At 48.1% G+C, this 15602-nt stretch overlaps 1 protein-coding gene across 2 annotated transcripts in view; it reads right to left on the bottom strand.

Annotated features, from left to right (window-relative positions):
• Positions 1 to 15602, bottom strand: part of LOC138472520 (microsomal triglyceride transfer protein large subunit-like) — a 1457683-nt gene that overhangs the window by 295451 nt on the left and 1146630 nt on the right. For both annotated transcript variants that reach the window (XM_069610748.1, XM_069610747.1), the window contains one exon: positions 8475 to 8572. In XM_069610748.1, the coding sequence (XP_069466849.1) occupies positions 8475 to 8572 (98 nt within the window). The remainder of the gene's footprint in view (positions 1 to 8474; positions 8573 to 15602) is intronic.

Raw genomic sequence — 15602 nt, 5'->3', positions numbered from 1 at the left:
AGATCTTACCCTGGCCATGTCCGCGGCCAGCAGACGCTGCACCTTGCCCAGGATGGTCCTGCTCCTTTCCTCCGACGGCGAGGCCAGCCGTGCCATTGTGTCGAGCTTGGCTCCCAGAAACAGGGCGACTTGCGACAGGACCAGGTGGGATTTTGGAAAGTTGATGGAGAACCCCAGGTCCGTGAGCAGCTGGACGGTCTTCGCAGTGTGCTCCACGGTGAGCTCCCTTGTCCTGGCCCGGATGAGCCAGTCATCCAGGTAGGGGTAGACGTGGATCCCCTGCAGGCGCAGCCGCACCGCCACCGGTGCGAGGCACTTGGTGAACACCCTGGGTGCAGACTTCAATCCGAACGGGAGGGCCTTGAACTGGTAGTGCCGCCCTTGGACCACGAACCTGAGGAACTTTCGGTGTCTTTTTAGAATGGGGATGTGGAAGTACGCATCCTGCAAGTCCAATGACGACAGGAAATCATCCTCCTCCAGCTTTCCCAGCACGTGCTGGAGGGTGACCATCCGGAACTTCTGTGCCTTGATGTACTTGTTCAGTCGTCGCAGGTCCAGGATGGGACGCCATCCTCCTGTCTTCTTGTTTACGAGGAAGTACCTTGAGTAAACTCTGGAGCCCCGAAGCCTCTTTGGGACGAGCCCAATGGCACCTTTCTTGAGCATCGTTCTTACTTCCAACAGTAGTTGAGGGACGTGATTTTCCTTCCTGGCCACGGGTGGAACGCGAGGGCACTTCTTCTGGAACACAAGATCGTGCCCTTGGGACAGGGTGTCCAGCACCTAATGGTCGGTGGAGATGGACTCCCACACGCTGACGAACCTCGTCAGCCGGCCTCCCACCGGGGTGCTTAGGCGGGGGCCTGACCCCACAGTCGGTTCAATCTTGTTTGGAGACCGCCTTGCCTCCTTGACCTCCCTGTCGACGACAGGCACCACCTGACTTGCCGCGTACCCTGTAGGCCTCCTGAGACAAAGATCTTGCCGCTTGGCAGTATGTCAAGGAGCCACTGCCGGATCACTTGGAGGCACCTTGTCTGCCTCCGGAGCTCCGAAAGGACGGCCGTTGTTGTTGGAGCACTCCCAGTACCCGGGCAGCCTCCGTGTCTGTCTTGATAGCCTGAAGGGACTCATCAACCGCCTTCCCAAACAGGTTGTTCCCATCGAAGGGCATGTCCAAAACTTTGGTTTGTACGTCCTGGCGGAAATCCGTCGCCTTGAGCCATCCTCGTCATCTCAGGCAAACGCTGTTGCCCAACTGACGGAAACCGGTGTCAGCGATGTCTGTTGCCACCGTGATGGCGTGGTCTGAAGCAATCTCACCTTCCTGTAAGATTTCAAGGGCCTCAGCCATTTTGGCATCCGGAAGGAAGTCCAATAGAGGGGCGATTTTGAACCACAACTCCCTGTCGTAGCGGGCTATGATAGCCAGGGCGTTGGCCACCTTGATAGTCGTCGCTGCGGATGAGATGACCCATCGTGTCCAGCTTCCTGCCCTCGCCGTCCGGCGGGGAAGTTGATGTCGAGGCCGATGTCCCCCCAGCTTTCTTCTTTGCCGCCGCCGAGACGACCGAATCCGGGGTAGGCCGAAAAATGAGAAAAATCTCCTGAAAAAGCACGAAAACGCAGCAAAAGCTCGAGAGCTACAGCACGAGGACTCCCAACACTTGAACGTGCGGTAAAAATCTGAGGATGTCTGCCAGAGGCGGGGCTTAGGGAGAGGGCAGTCATTGGCTGGAGGCAGTATGACCCAGAGACCAGTGATTGGTTACTACTAAGAAAGACAGATCAGAAACAAAACTGATACTGATTTTTTCTATACCGAGGATTCCCGGCCTGACGACGGGGAATATTCATGAGCATGTGAATCCATGCCAGACCCCATGCTGGAGAAACTTGGGTACAGAGGATTCCCTCTTTACTCTCTGGGAGGCTTTTAAAGCCTACATACGCAGTATGGCTCTAGCTGACGAATCAGCGATTGTTGAGGCCATCTGCAGAAACATCCGGGACATCCCTTAAGCTACTAGAAACCCATTACGAGGCGAACCCGGCACCTACTACAATAAGCGAAATAAAAAATGCAAAAATGCACTGAACAATTTTAGAAGCCTTGCTGACAGGGAACAGAAATTCCTAGACAGCCCGGGGCAGCAAGACAGTACGGGAAAAGTGAATGCCCGGGCAGACTTCTGGCCAGAGGGTGGACAGAAGGATGGAGACCGAAACATTCCGACCATCGAGGATGCTGCTGGTCTGATTGTCCCCTCTGTATCAGATGCCAACAAGGTGTTTCATTCCTTTTATGCAACACTCTATGCTAACAGTGACGTGGTATACGGCCCAGACATATAGGCATTCGTAGATGACCTCTCGCTCTCAGTATTCTCTGATGAAGAAGCATTTGACTGCCCGATGAGTGCTGAAGAGATCTCTAGACCAATAGTTGCTCTACCAACTGGCGAGGCTCACGGTCCGGACGGACTCACCATGGACTTGTATAAAAGCTACAGACTTCACCTCGTGCATCACTTGTCTGCCCTCTGCAACAAATCCTGTGTGAGGGGGATGTTGCCCCACACACTCAGGGAGGCGTTGTTCTCAAGTCTGGTAAGCCTGCTACACAATGTGGCTCATAATGCCCCCCTCTCACTCAATAATAGTGACATTAACATTTTCGCTAAGGTGCTGGCCCTACGACTTGCCCCCTGTATGCCATATCTAATACACCCGGATCAATCCGGATTCGTGCTTGGCTGCTCGACAGCGCTCAATCTGAGGTGCCTATTTAATATCCTTGCCCAAGTCGATCCAGGGGTGAGTGCAGTGGCAGCAGCAATTGACGTCCAGAATGCTTTTGACTTGGTATCCTGGCACTTCCTCTGGGCTGTTCTTGGAAAGTGCAATTTCGGCCCCCTTTTCATTTTGTGGATACAGCTACTTTACACGCTGCCGGTGGCCAGGGTTTGCACTAACGGCCTGCTCTCATCCCCATTTGATATCTGCAGGGGGACCAGACGGGGCGGTCAGTTTTCCGCGGTCATCTCTGCTGTGGTCATTGAACCTCTGGCTGACCTGACGCACCAGAAGCATGCCCATAGAGGGGTCAGGCTCCTAGGCTCCCCCGATATCATATCTCTATATGCAGACTATGCACTACTATACCTTAGAGACCCAGAGCATAATCTCACTCCCATCATGAGCAATGTTCTCTGCTTCCGGTCGCTTATCCAGACTATTCCCCTTAACAGACGCCACGGCCACCCCAAGTGATCTCATGGGATTTGCATGGTTTCCCACTGAGATTAAGTACCTCAGGGTCATTGTCACGAGACAACAGGCCTCACTTTATGATTGAAACTTCGGGTCCTACCTGCAACAACTTTTGCCTAAACTGCGCACTTTTGCGAAACTGCTTATAATGCTTGCTGGCCAGGTATCACTCCTTAAGAAGAACGTACTGCCACAATTACGGTACCGCTTTCTAAATGTTTCGATATGGCCTGGAGCATCACTGTTTGACGCGCTGAAGGCCGCCGTGAATAGCTTCCTTAGGCACTCTGGGGCTGTAAGAATAAAATAGGCCACGTTCACTAGACCATACAGCCGCAGAGGATTTGTTGGCCCGTACTTTGAGAAATACTGGCTAGCGGCCCAGGCCCAATTTGCAGCCTTCTTGTTCCCTGAGGGCCCACTACTCCCACAGGTGAAGATCGAGCGACACGTGACGGGGTCCCGCGACGCCCAGTCCTTGGTTCTACCCCCACTGTGGAAAGGCCCTGGGGTGGCTAGTCCTGCAGCCACCACTGCTATGGCATGCGATAAAATATGGCGACTGGTCGACAACCCTTACCCATTTCATAGAGATTTGCCGCTTTGGAAACTGCACCCAGAGATCCCTAAGATAAGCAAAACTGCTGTGGATACGTGGGCTGCTAACAGATACTACACATGCGGTGATGTGTTTGTTATGGGTTCCTTTGTTGTGCGGCCCGACCTGCCTAGGCATCCTTGTAGACAGACCACCTGTAGGCTACAATATGCGAGATTACACTGAGCGTTCAGGAAGGCATTCCCCACGTTGCCCCCCCCCCGACGAACCACTTCCATCATTAATTATGAAGGCGCATTGACCAGAGGGATAATTTCCAGAATGTATAATCTGCTCCAGGAGCGGGCTAGCGAACCATTGATTTCAATTACGGGCGGCTTGGGGCAGAGATCTGGGTATTGACATTACTGACGAAGGCTGGGAAAATATGTGTACGCAGTCACACTAAGTGCCCCTCAATGCCATGTTCCGCCTTACTCAATTTAAGGTACTACACAGACTACACTACACCCTGGCTAGACTCCACCTCATGTCCCGCAACTCCCCCGCCCCCCGATCTGCCCCAGATGCCACTCAGGCAATGCTTGCTATCTTCACATGATTTGGGCCTGCCCCAATGTTTCAGAGTATTGGGGCGGGGTCTGTAATGCTGTGTCTGAAATGCTTGACTACACTACACCCCGGCTAGACTCCACCTCATGTCCCACGAACACCCCCCCAACTGCCCCAGATGCCACTCAGCCAATGCTTGCTATCTTTACATGATTTGGGCCTGCCCCAGTGTTTCAGAGTATTAGGGCAGGGTCTGTAATGCTGTGTCTGAAATGCTTGACTGCTCCATTGAGCCATGCCCTATGAACTGCCTATTCCATGAGTTCTTGACGCTGACCCCCCGTAAACTTGCTAGCATATGTATGATAAGTGTAGTGCGCGCAGTGCGCTGTATACTACTGTTATGGCTCAGGCCTGCTAGCCCCAACGTAGAACAGTGGCTCCGGGATGTCAGCTGGGCATCAGATCTGGAAAAACGCTGGTCGCCCCTACATCCGGCCTGCAACAGACCCCTCGACATCTGACCCCCCTTCCGAGCGTACTTGCATTTACTTACTGACAGTACATCTGGAGAGGCAAATCGCCCTGATCCCACTTCTTACTCTGTGCTATGCTCTTTGCTCATGTAACGAAATGTATCATTGTTTTGTGATGCAATCACTGGTAAATTGATACTGCCATGCTCAGTAACTTTTTCATAGATGCCTTGTTTCAATGCCAAGAACTAAATGAAGTTTAAAAAAATAAATTAGAGACTCTCTCCTGACCTTCCTCACACTCCCTCCTACATCCTACACTCTGCCTACTCTACCATATCTCGATATCCCACTTTAGTCACACAAATACTGAAGACGTCCGATTTCTACTGATGATGGCTAAGCCCTCTTATGCCCCAAAAGACTATTTTGCACCTCAGCTAGTCAAGCCTATTGCCCCTTTAGTGGCCCTTCAACTCGCTCCACTCAGCTTGCTTCCCCTCTATTTTCAAAACAGCCACAGTCAACCCTCTCCTAAAAAAGAAAGTGGCTGACCTGAACCTACCAGCTAACACTTGACTATTGAGTTTTCATTCTCACCAGGAACACTTTGCATTGCAGTTCAGAGCAGAAATGTACAAGTGTTGTACTTGTGGCCGTCAGCTCATCCCAATTGGAGGAGTGCTTGCACTAAGCAAGGGGCTGATCCGAAACTGCCAGCTAACTTTTGCCCTGTGTCTCTCCTTCTGTAACTGCTGTAAAGTGCCCAAAATGGTTGTGTTCAACTATCTTATACATTTCCTAAACATCCACAACCTTCAATACCCACAACAAGAAGGTTTCCGCTCCTGTCACTCCATCAAAACTGCTCTCATGAATGTCTCCAACTTCCTTGATATTAGCAGTCCAACCTATCACAATCATAATTCTCCTTGACCTGCCCTCTGCCTTTGACGCTGTTGATCACTTATCTCTTTAATACTCTCTCTCTTCTCGGGATTCACCATTAAGCTCTTGCCTGGTTCGACTCCTACCTGGAGCATAGAACATTCTCTGCTTCCTAGAACAACACCCCTCAACTCACTCCTGTAACTGTTGGTGTTCCACAAGACTCTGGTCTTGGGTCCTTTCCTCTTTACACTCTACACCTCTGCTCTTGGGTCACTTAGCTCCTCCCCTGGGTTCCCGTGCCAACTTTTCATGGGCCGATAACCAAATCGTTTTCTCTTTTCCAGAACTGTCCTCTGATCTCTCTATTAACATTTTCAACTGTCTCTCTGCCATGAAATATTGGATGGCTCTGCACTGTCCAATGTTAAAGTCTTCTTCCCTGTCAAATACTCTCTCTCATCCCTTTCCCCCTGCCTATCCAGTTCCCACCCGACACTCTCCCGTACTCCTCTTCAGCTAGGAATGTCGGCGTCATCTATGACCTTTCTCACACCTTCTCTACTTATATCTCAAAACTGCAATGGCAGCTTGCCTCAACCCCCTAAATATTAGGAAAATCAGGCACCCCATTCCTTTAACACTCCCAAGCATCTCTCAACCATTCTTGTCTTCTCTAAACTGAACTGTTGTGCCAGCGTCCTCTGTTCTTTACAACTATGTTTTCTGTCCGGTCCAGTTTCAGAGCCTGAAGACCTGAAACGGAGGTAGCCGGGACTAAAGCAGGTAAGTGAAGGGGGTTCTGGGAGAAGCGGGGTAGGGGAAGGCTGTGCTGCAGAGGCGGATTGCAGGAGAATGCCCATGAAAGGGACCAGGAGAGGGCTGGGAACCAAAAGGCTGTTTCTGTGGGTGTGGCCTTTTCAGCTTGGAATCTGCAAGGTTGGAAATGTTTTCCTGGCCTTCGTACCTAGATCCGTTTCAATATATTGAGGCGTTCCATTCTTGAGACAAAGCACATCCCAAGTCAATTTAATAACCACTTCAAATTGGGGCTCACATGGGAATGGAAGGACCTAGCTAACTGTCAGAGATCTTGCAAAGTATGAGTTTGTGGCCCACTTGTTTTTCAGCTTTTGACATTAAAATTGTGACTGGTCAACGTGCAAAAATGTAAGGGGAGATCATTCAGCATTTCAGTTAACTTTTTGGAAGAGGAAGACAAAACAAAACATTTGGAAGTTGTTCCACTTTTTTGAAGTCAAAATACTTAATATTTTGGGAGAAAATGGCTGCTGATTAAAAGAAACCGTAGTTTGAGGTCAGAACACAAGAGAGCCTTAGCTCTTTTTTTACTCTAAGAGGTGAGGGAAGGACTAGGGCCAATCGAAGAAAAACAGACTATCAGCAAGTTTAAGAACACTTCTGACCCCACCCTCTTCCCTGCATGCATCCCCCAAGGATCAGTCCTTGGACCTGTGCTCTTCACCCTCTATGCCATAGGAAGACATATCTTTCCCTTTCCATTTACTACCACCTCTTTGCTGATGTCCCTCAAATCTTTCCACCCGTCTTGGAACCAATTACCAACTATCTCACTGCAATTCGTCACAGGACGCATCATGCTGAACTCTTCAAAAACAGGTGTCATTTTTATGCCACCTTTCGATGCATCCATACCCTCACCTATCCTCCTTCCTGCCTGATCTTGCTCCCTCGCCAAAGGCTCTCAGATCTTGGTGTCTTCATTGATAGCAACCGACTTCAGCAATTCATTTCAAACACTGTCTCTGCCTCTCGTATTATCCTTTTCAACATTCAGAAAATGTGTCCTGTTCTAAGTAACCCATCTACGAAAACTCTAATCTCCAAACTCATGCTCAGCAAACTTGACTACTACTCAAGCCTACTTGTTGGCTTTTGTCCCTACTCCTTCCTCCCTAGACACAAGGTCCCTAACAAGACTACCCACACAATCTTCAATCTACCAAGGTTCCCCCCACTTCTACCTACCAACATGCGAGTTGGCTCTCGATGAACAACCGCTGCCTTTTCAAATGCCTTCTGCTCGTCTGCAGAGCTAACATTTTTTTATATGTTTTCTCACCATCTTGTTCCCTCTGCTCCTCCTCTGCACTCAACCTTGCTGTCAAATACCAGAAAAACTGTGGATCTCTTCAAAGCTCGGTTTAAACTAGCATACACATCCTCCCTACCTGACCACACCACTCCCTCTGGTGACCCCTAATAATGTAATTAAGCTCTTGCACTGTTAACCTTTGTAAGTCACCTGTTGTTCTTGTTCTGTCCCTGGTCTATGTCACTTATTCTTATTTATTTATTTATTTTTTTTAACACCCTCAAACTGGCTCACCACTTGTTCTCACCTTTGTACTCTGTATGGGCACCCTTCAGTAGAATGGCTCTGCCATCTGGAAATGGGTTAATGCAAGTCATTTAAAATCAACATTTATATCACTGTTCTTCAAATAATTACAAAACAAATACTTCTGATGCTCCTCAACGCCAAGTCATATTAAACACACTGCCGTTAATGGAAGTCTGATTTCCTGGATTATGGTTTTTGGAAATTGCTTTATTTTTACCTTACAAAAACGAGACAATGGAACAACGAAGGTCAGAGGAAACTAAAGCACCCATCAACCCCAAAGAACATTTCACAGATTGTCAATCGCACTAAACAGAACGTGTTATCGGAACCTTACCTGTCATGAGTCCTGAAAATGAAGAGGAGCCACCAAGCCTGGAGAGCCGGTGATAATTATTTAATTGAGGTTCTTTCAATACTTGCTGAATAACCTTTCTGAAAAGAATTGAAACAAAATATAACTGGAGTTTTAAGCAGGCCACACTTGTCACTGAACAATATATTTAAAAGCCTACTGCAACTTTCTGCTATCCACCTCTGATATTGTGTTAAATAGTCATATTGGGCATCATTACAAGTTCATGGTAATTCGGCAGTACTTCAGCGGAAATGCAACAACTGTTACTGCCACTTGGTCCTGCGGAATTACAGCCATACTAGGAGTGGTGGTAAAGTGGTTTTAATCCCAATTCTTTGGAGTTCATAGGACACTATGGGGTTTGTCTTCTGATTTACAATGAGTGGCAATTCTGCACAGTAAATCTACTGCTTTTTTACTTAAACAGGAGAATGTTCCACCAGCTTCTTGCTGGAAGTAAATCCTCCACTTCAAGGTCCAACCTGGAATTTGGCACTTAGGTAAAAGCAGCAGTAATTCCCTTACTGCAACTTTTTGGGAGGGACATTAATTACCACTGCTTTTAAAATGCACCTACAAACTTGTAATGAGGACCATTGTGCTTATTTATGCCCCAAGACGGCAGTGTAAAATTTGGTACATCCTACAGTACTGAGGGAAAATGTGCCTTCTAGAATAGTAGCCATTTATATTCTGAATGTTTACAGACAACACTGGTTTTTAAAAAGCATGAAGCACAGGGTGCACAATCTGCACTTGCCACTAGTCACTGGCTTGGGATATTTGACGCTTGGCCAGTAAGAAATGGTGTGCTGTGTGTATGTATAGAACGGAGGTGGCAAGTTCTTTTTTTTTTTCAATGGCTGGCTAGTAGCTTGAAACTTGAATTTTTGTCCCCTGGCACACACACACTAAAAAGCAAGCGAGTGTCATTAGGAGGAAAGCCAGTACATGCAGAGATTAATATTATTTAAAGGATGTGCCACACTGCATGCTTTCACAGGGGTGACACTTGCAACACAGACTCTAACCTCACAACAGTAAAGTGGCGCTAGGTAAATCTAGCAAGTGGGCACTGTGGGCTGTTTGATCACATCTGTGAAGCATCAAAAACAACCTAACCATTTTTTCCAAGAGGGATCTCCTGGCTTATCTCATTCTGATGAAAGGGGGACAAGCACAGCTAAAGCGTTAGGATGTCTTATTTACCACCCTGTAACTGTGTTTCTCTTAGCCAGCAATGGTATCTTTCATAGATTCACATGCTTGAATATCCCCCATTGTCAGAGTGGGAATCCTCAGTAATTTAAAAATAAATATAAATATCAACTTTTCCAATAGGAAAAAGCAATACCGTTTTGCCCATTATGCCTGTACAGGCACTCACCTTTGTAGTCCCTCCACTTCATTTTGGACCATTTTGATCCTAACCAATGAGGGTAGGGCTTAAGCTCTAGTCCAGGCAGCCATCTTCAGATTGTGAACCCCGATAGTGACTGCTACAATGATGACTGCCTGCCTAACGAGCAGCCTTAACAGAGCGGCAGGCAGGCAAGGCACATGTGAATCTATGGAAGATAGCAATGCTGGAGAAATACAGTTACAGGTAAGTAACCAAGACTTCTCCAGCATTGGATCTTGCATAGATTCACATATTTGAATAGAATGCCAAGCAGTGGATGCATGCCACCTACTTCACTGAAGCACACATAGGTCAATAATAGTACCCACAGAGAGTTCCCTGAACCCATTATGCATGCTTGAAACATGAAGTGAAAGAACAATTGCTGGCCCGACCTCACGCAACCATATGTCGCAGGACTGCCTGTCCTACAGCTGGATGCCTTTCAATGTTTTCTTCTAGACAGCATAGTTGGCAAATTTATGGAGCGTGATCCAGGTAGCCACCGTGCAAATGTCCTTCAAGTCCACTCCCATCTGGAAAGTCATAGTAGATGACCTTCCTCTGGTAGAATGGGCAGTAGCTGGACGGCTAAGCAGTTTGCCTTTGATTTTGTGGCAATTGGTAATGCAATGTACCACCCATTCGGCAAGGCCTAGTTTGGAAACGTTTTGGCCCTTACACAGCACAGCAAGTGAAACAAACGGACTTGGAGACGCTCTAAAAGAACTTGAATTTTATTACTCACGATTGATCTTGCCAGTCAAGGTGTAATCCGCAATGTGTTATTTTTCATTCCAACAGACACAAGAATGCATCACAACCTCCTCCCCCAATTCTAACTTAGCAGGGGTGCCTAATGTTCCCAGTAATTACTGTGGGTTCTAATGTGATGTGGCCCCTCTAATTCCCAGCAATCAAACCCTTACAAATCCCGGTGCTGACACACCGGGGAGTCCAACTGCAACTCACAACCAATCACAACCTGAATCCACACATCCCATCATGCCACTCAATAGGCACAGATTCCGCTGGCACCCCCAGACCTCTGGGGAACTAGCTGTTCACCCGCCATGATAATCATCAATGAAACCTGTACTCAACCAATCATTTTCATATAGATTGTCCAACTCGCAAGCCATAAACCCATCAACCATGGGCAGCCAAGAATTAATTTAGGTAAGGCTTTTTCCGGGCCAGGGCTCTCAGAACAGGTGTGAGCAAGTACAGGTGTGAGTCAAGGAGGGGAAATGCCAATGAATGCCAGGGTAGCGAAACACAGGCTAAGTGGCCCAGAGGGAAGTGCCAGAGGGAGGAATGGGGGGGCTGGTGGCGACTGGGCAGAGAGCCTTGTAACCTGTGGGACTCATCAAGGACCAGACCCTCAGTCTCAGTGGCAGTGGGGAGATTAGCAGGGGAGGCTAGGCTGAGAGGGAAGGAGGTAGAGAAAAGAAGAGTTTTTAGAGGTTTTTGGAACCTAAGGAGTTCTGGCTAAAGTTTGAGAGGGGCAGGGAGGCTGTTCCAAAGAGAGCCTTCAGCTGAAGAGAGAGACCTGCCCCCCTCCCTCTGCTTGGAGAAGCGTTTGATCACCAGAGAGTTTGAGCTAGAAGAGCGGCGGGCTCGAGCAGGGAGGTATTTGGGGAAAGAGTTGGAGATAGCATGGTCCACAACCCCAGAAAGACTCGTGGATTATGCAGAGGGTCTTGAATTTGACCCTTGCAGCCAGTGGAGAGATTTTAGGGCTGGAGAGATGCACTCCCTGGGCTTGAGGCCAACGATAAGTCTTGAAGCCCTATTCTGGATTACTTGAAGGGGGCAAAGGGAGGAAAGGGGCAGATTAAGAAAGAGGCTGTTGCAGAAGTCCAGGCTGGAGAGGACCAGGGCTCTGGAGACATTGAGCCTCTGGGGAAAGGTAAGGAAAGGAAGAATGCCTCTAAGGAGATGAAGCTGAATATGGGCCTTCTTGGCAAGGTCCAAGATGTGAGGGGTAAAGGAGAGAGAAGAGTCGAAGATGACTCAGAGATTTGTGGCATCACTGGAAGATGAGGTTAGAAGTCCCAAGTAGGGCTGCTAGAGGGCAGGAGGTAAACAGGGTGAAGGTATCCCAATCAAAAGGATCTCAGTCTTACTGGCATTAAGACAGATAATTAGCAGCATTCCAGGCCTGAATAGCAGTCAGACAATCGGGAATGAGAAAGGAGGTAGCTGAGTTAAGTTTGAAGGAAAGCGGTGTGTCATCAGCATAGCACTGGAAAGGAGGAGATCAAGTGGGCAAGAGGGGCAAGGTAGATATTAAAGAGCCACGACAAGAGGATAGAGCCCTGGGGAATGGTGCAGTTAGAAAGTGATGCAGTGGAGGAGAAAGGGGCCAGTTACACTTGGGAAGAGCGGTTAGTCAGGAAGGAGATCAGCCAATCTAGTGCCCGGTCCGTGTTGCTGAGAGTCTCAGGGAACAGTGTTGTGAGGACAGAATGGTTGACTGTGTCAAAGGCAGAAGAGAGATCAAGGAGAATGAGAGCAGCAGGGGAGTTGGAGTCAAGATTAGCAAGCAGATCTTCACAGGTGTTCAGGCGAGCAGTTTCCTTGCCTCTGGATGCCCGGAATCCAGATTGATGGTCATGGAGGCAACCAGCAAGTTCATTGCGATGGATCAGTTGGGGGAAGAACATCTTTTCCAAGAGCTTGCCCAGGAAGTGGGTGGTAGAGAGCATGACCAATCATGCATATGTTTTTGGGACCTTATTTATCAAGTATTGGACTGCAAAATTATATATTTTTGTTCTCTAACAAAATACGTAAAAAGGTCTTAAATTTTACTTCACCAAACATCTGTATTGATTCAATCATGAGAAAGACCCTTAAGTGTCGAAAAACACATGTCGGCTGAGCTACCTAAATTATTGGTTAAATCCGTTACATGAAAACCTGAACAACATTGTGTACCTTATTATCAGCGTAAGAATTCCGGGTCCAACCTTTATAGTTAATTATTTTTAGCACGTACTTGTCCGAAAAAACCTTTTGCCATTGATGCAGGTGGTGGCTGAACCGCCCTACCACCCACAGGCAATGTGTCAGGGGATGAAAATTCCGGTCCATTTTGTTTGGATGACTGGGCCCTTGCATTGGCCTTCCCACACCGGCCTTTTGAGTCATGTATCGGGAGGACGGCTGGTATATGTCGGGTAATTGATTTGAAGAGAGGGTCCTCATGTCCCCTATGCGCATGTCAGCCCAAAGGATACGAAATGAGAGAGGCCACTTGGTGTTTGTCCAACCATTGGGTGGACCAGTTTATCCCAAGTTTGGGAAAAGATATTCTCTTCAACCATTCAAACCCTATCCAGTTTATGTCGTATCAGAGACAGGTGCCTCATCACTGGATCAGGTTGACTGATAACCACCGGCCATGCTGACGTCACTAGTGACAATACGACATAGCCAATGTTTGTCATGAAGTAAATTCGCACTCTTGCACGAAGTTACGCAGACACAGATGCACACACGAAGAACATGCTTACACCATCTCAGGACCGTAGCTCAAGGGCAACGTGCTCGCCTTGGAAGCAAGACGACACAGAGCAACACAGGTTTGATCCCTGGGTCTGCGCTTAGAAACCTCTGGGTGTTAAGCGTGTTATAAATAACCCATCATATCATAGAGGACAGATACATATAGATACTGTGAAAAGCTTTTCCTTTTCACTAGCCAAGCAGAAATGCAAGAAAGTGAAGCATAGATGGAGCTAGCTTGCAACAGCTTCATTGCAACTAACCATGAGAAATTACATGGATGTATAAAGAACTTGTAAGGGCTTGATCATTACTAATCTCTAAAGAAAATATTAGAGCATACAGGGAAACCATAGAATGACCGTAGTGGATCCACAGTAAGGCATAGGCCTCGAAAATTGGAAGAGAAGCACAGAGCCAGTGTTTGCAGCCAACGACAAGGGCGGGTGGAAGGTTCACGACTCCTGAGGCAGTGAACCACCTGTGAAATAATGGAATAAAATCCTCGCTAATTGCAGATTGAAAGGCTCAGTTTTTGTGGCCCTAACCCATGTGACCCAGCCAAGTTGAACAATGGCCATCTACTCATGGTGGGAAGAGGAGCTGTTCCCAGCTTAACAGACAGGATTGTTACATGCATTATCCACTGAACATTGCAACCTGCAGGCACTCTCTCAGGCTAGGTGGACATACCAGTGGCAACGATGGGGACACACAGTCTTTCTCATTAACATGAGAAGGTACACCAAGCACTGTGAACAGAACAGGGTATCAGGCCTGGGGAGACAAGCTCCTACCAATCTAGATGCTCAAACCCTAGGGTGGTGAGTAATGTTGCAAGGGCCAATGGTCATTGTGCGACCCTGCAAAAAAGTAATATATAGTTGTGGGGAAGTCTCAGGCGAACCCACCTGACATGGAAAGACCAATGGAGCAGCTGATATAAGGGACTTCTATAGGTAGTATCACCCGAGCTACAAAATGGATACAGCTCTTAGGTTTTGGGGCTGGGTTGGTGGTTGTGACGCCAATCAGAAACACAACCAAGTGACGCGGACTCAGGAGCTGTGATTGCCAAAGATTTTGTGGTTTCCTGTATGATTCCTGTCTTTTGGAGAAAAAGGAACAAGTTACTTATCTGTAACTATTGTTCTCCAGCATGGGCTTGGCATGGATTCAGTGGCTCATGAATATTCCCAGTCGTCAGTCTGGGACTCCTCGGTAAATGAAAAAACAGTTTCCCTTTCACTTACAAACTGTATTTCTCCTTTAAACCAATCCATCACTGTCCTCTGGGTCATACTGCCCCCCATCCAATGACAGACCTCTCCCTAAGTCCCTCCTTCTGGCAGCCATCTTCAGATTTGGTAAGCACAAAGTGGCAGTATGACCAGACGAGCCGCAGAAGGGACAGAGGGAGGGTTCGCATGTGAATCCATGCCAGACCCATGCTGGAGAACAATAGTTATAGGCAAGTAACTTGTTACTTCTCCAGCATGGGGTCTGGCATGGATTCACCTGGTCATGAATAACAAATCCATAGCAGTACAACATTACACAACCACGGGAGGTGGCAAGGCTCAACAGAAGCAATGAACTCTTACCTGAGCAACAGACTCACCCTCAAGTGAACAGGTTGCGTAGCACTGCTTGGCCGACTTTGGACTCCTCCCTGGAATCCCTGTCAATGCAGTAGAACTTTGTGAAGGTGTGCGTGGGCCTCCACATAGCAGCCTTGCAGATGGCCAGCAGGGGGACACCAGACAGGAATGCTGTTGTCACAGATATCACTCTGGTGGAGTGGGCTCTCTGACATCCCGCCAACCGATGACGGTTCATGATGCAGCCGGAGAGTCACCTTGAGACGGAAGCCTTGGACAAGGCCTTTCCATGGTTCACAGGGCCAAAGTTCACGAACAGTTGTAAAGTCTTCCGAAAACTCTTCATGCGTGTCACATAGAACTTTAAGACACAAGCAACGTCCAGTGAGTGCAAGGCCCTTTCAGCCGGTGACAAAACTTTTGGGGAAAAAACAGGTAACACCAAAGTCTTGTTGAGGTGGAATTCCGACGGAACCTTTGATATGAGAGAGTGGTGCATCTGCAGAACCACCCTTGATTTGTGGAAAGTCAGGAATGGTTGCTTGGAGGATAGGGCCTGTATGTCACCTACCCTCCTGGCAGAGGTGATGG

This window comes from Ambystoma mexicanum, chromosome 8 (assembly GCF_040938575.1).
Source record: "Ambystoma mexicanum isolate Mex_15411 chromosome 8, UKY_AmexF1_1, whole genome shotgun sequence".
Taxonomy (NCBI): domain Eukaryota; kingdom Metazoa; phylum Chordata; class Amphibia; order Caudata; family Ambystomatidae; genus Ambystoma; species Ambystoma mexicanum.
Note: the sequence above shows the minus strand (reverse complement) of the source record. Positions and strands in the feature narration are given on the sequence as shown.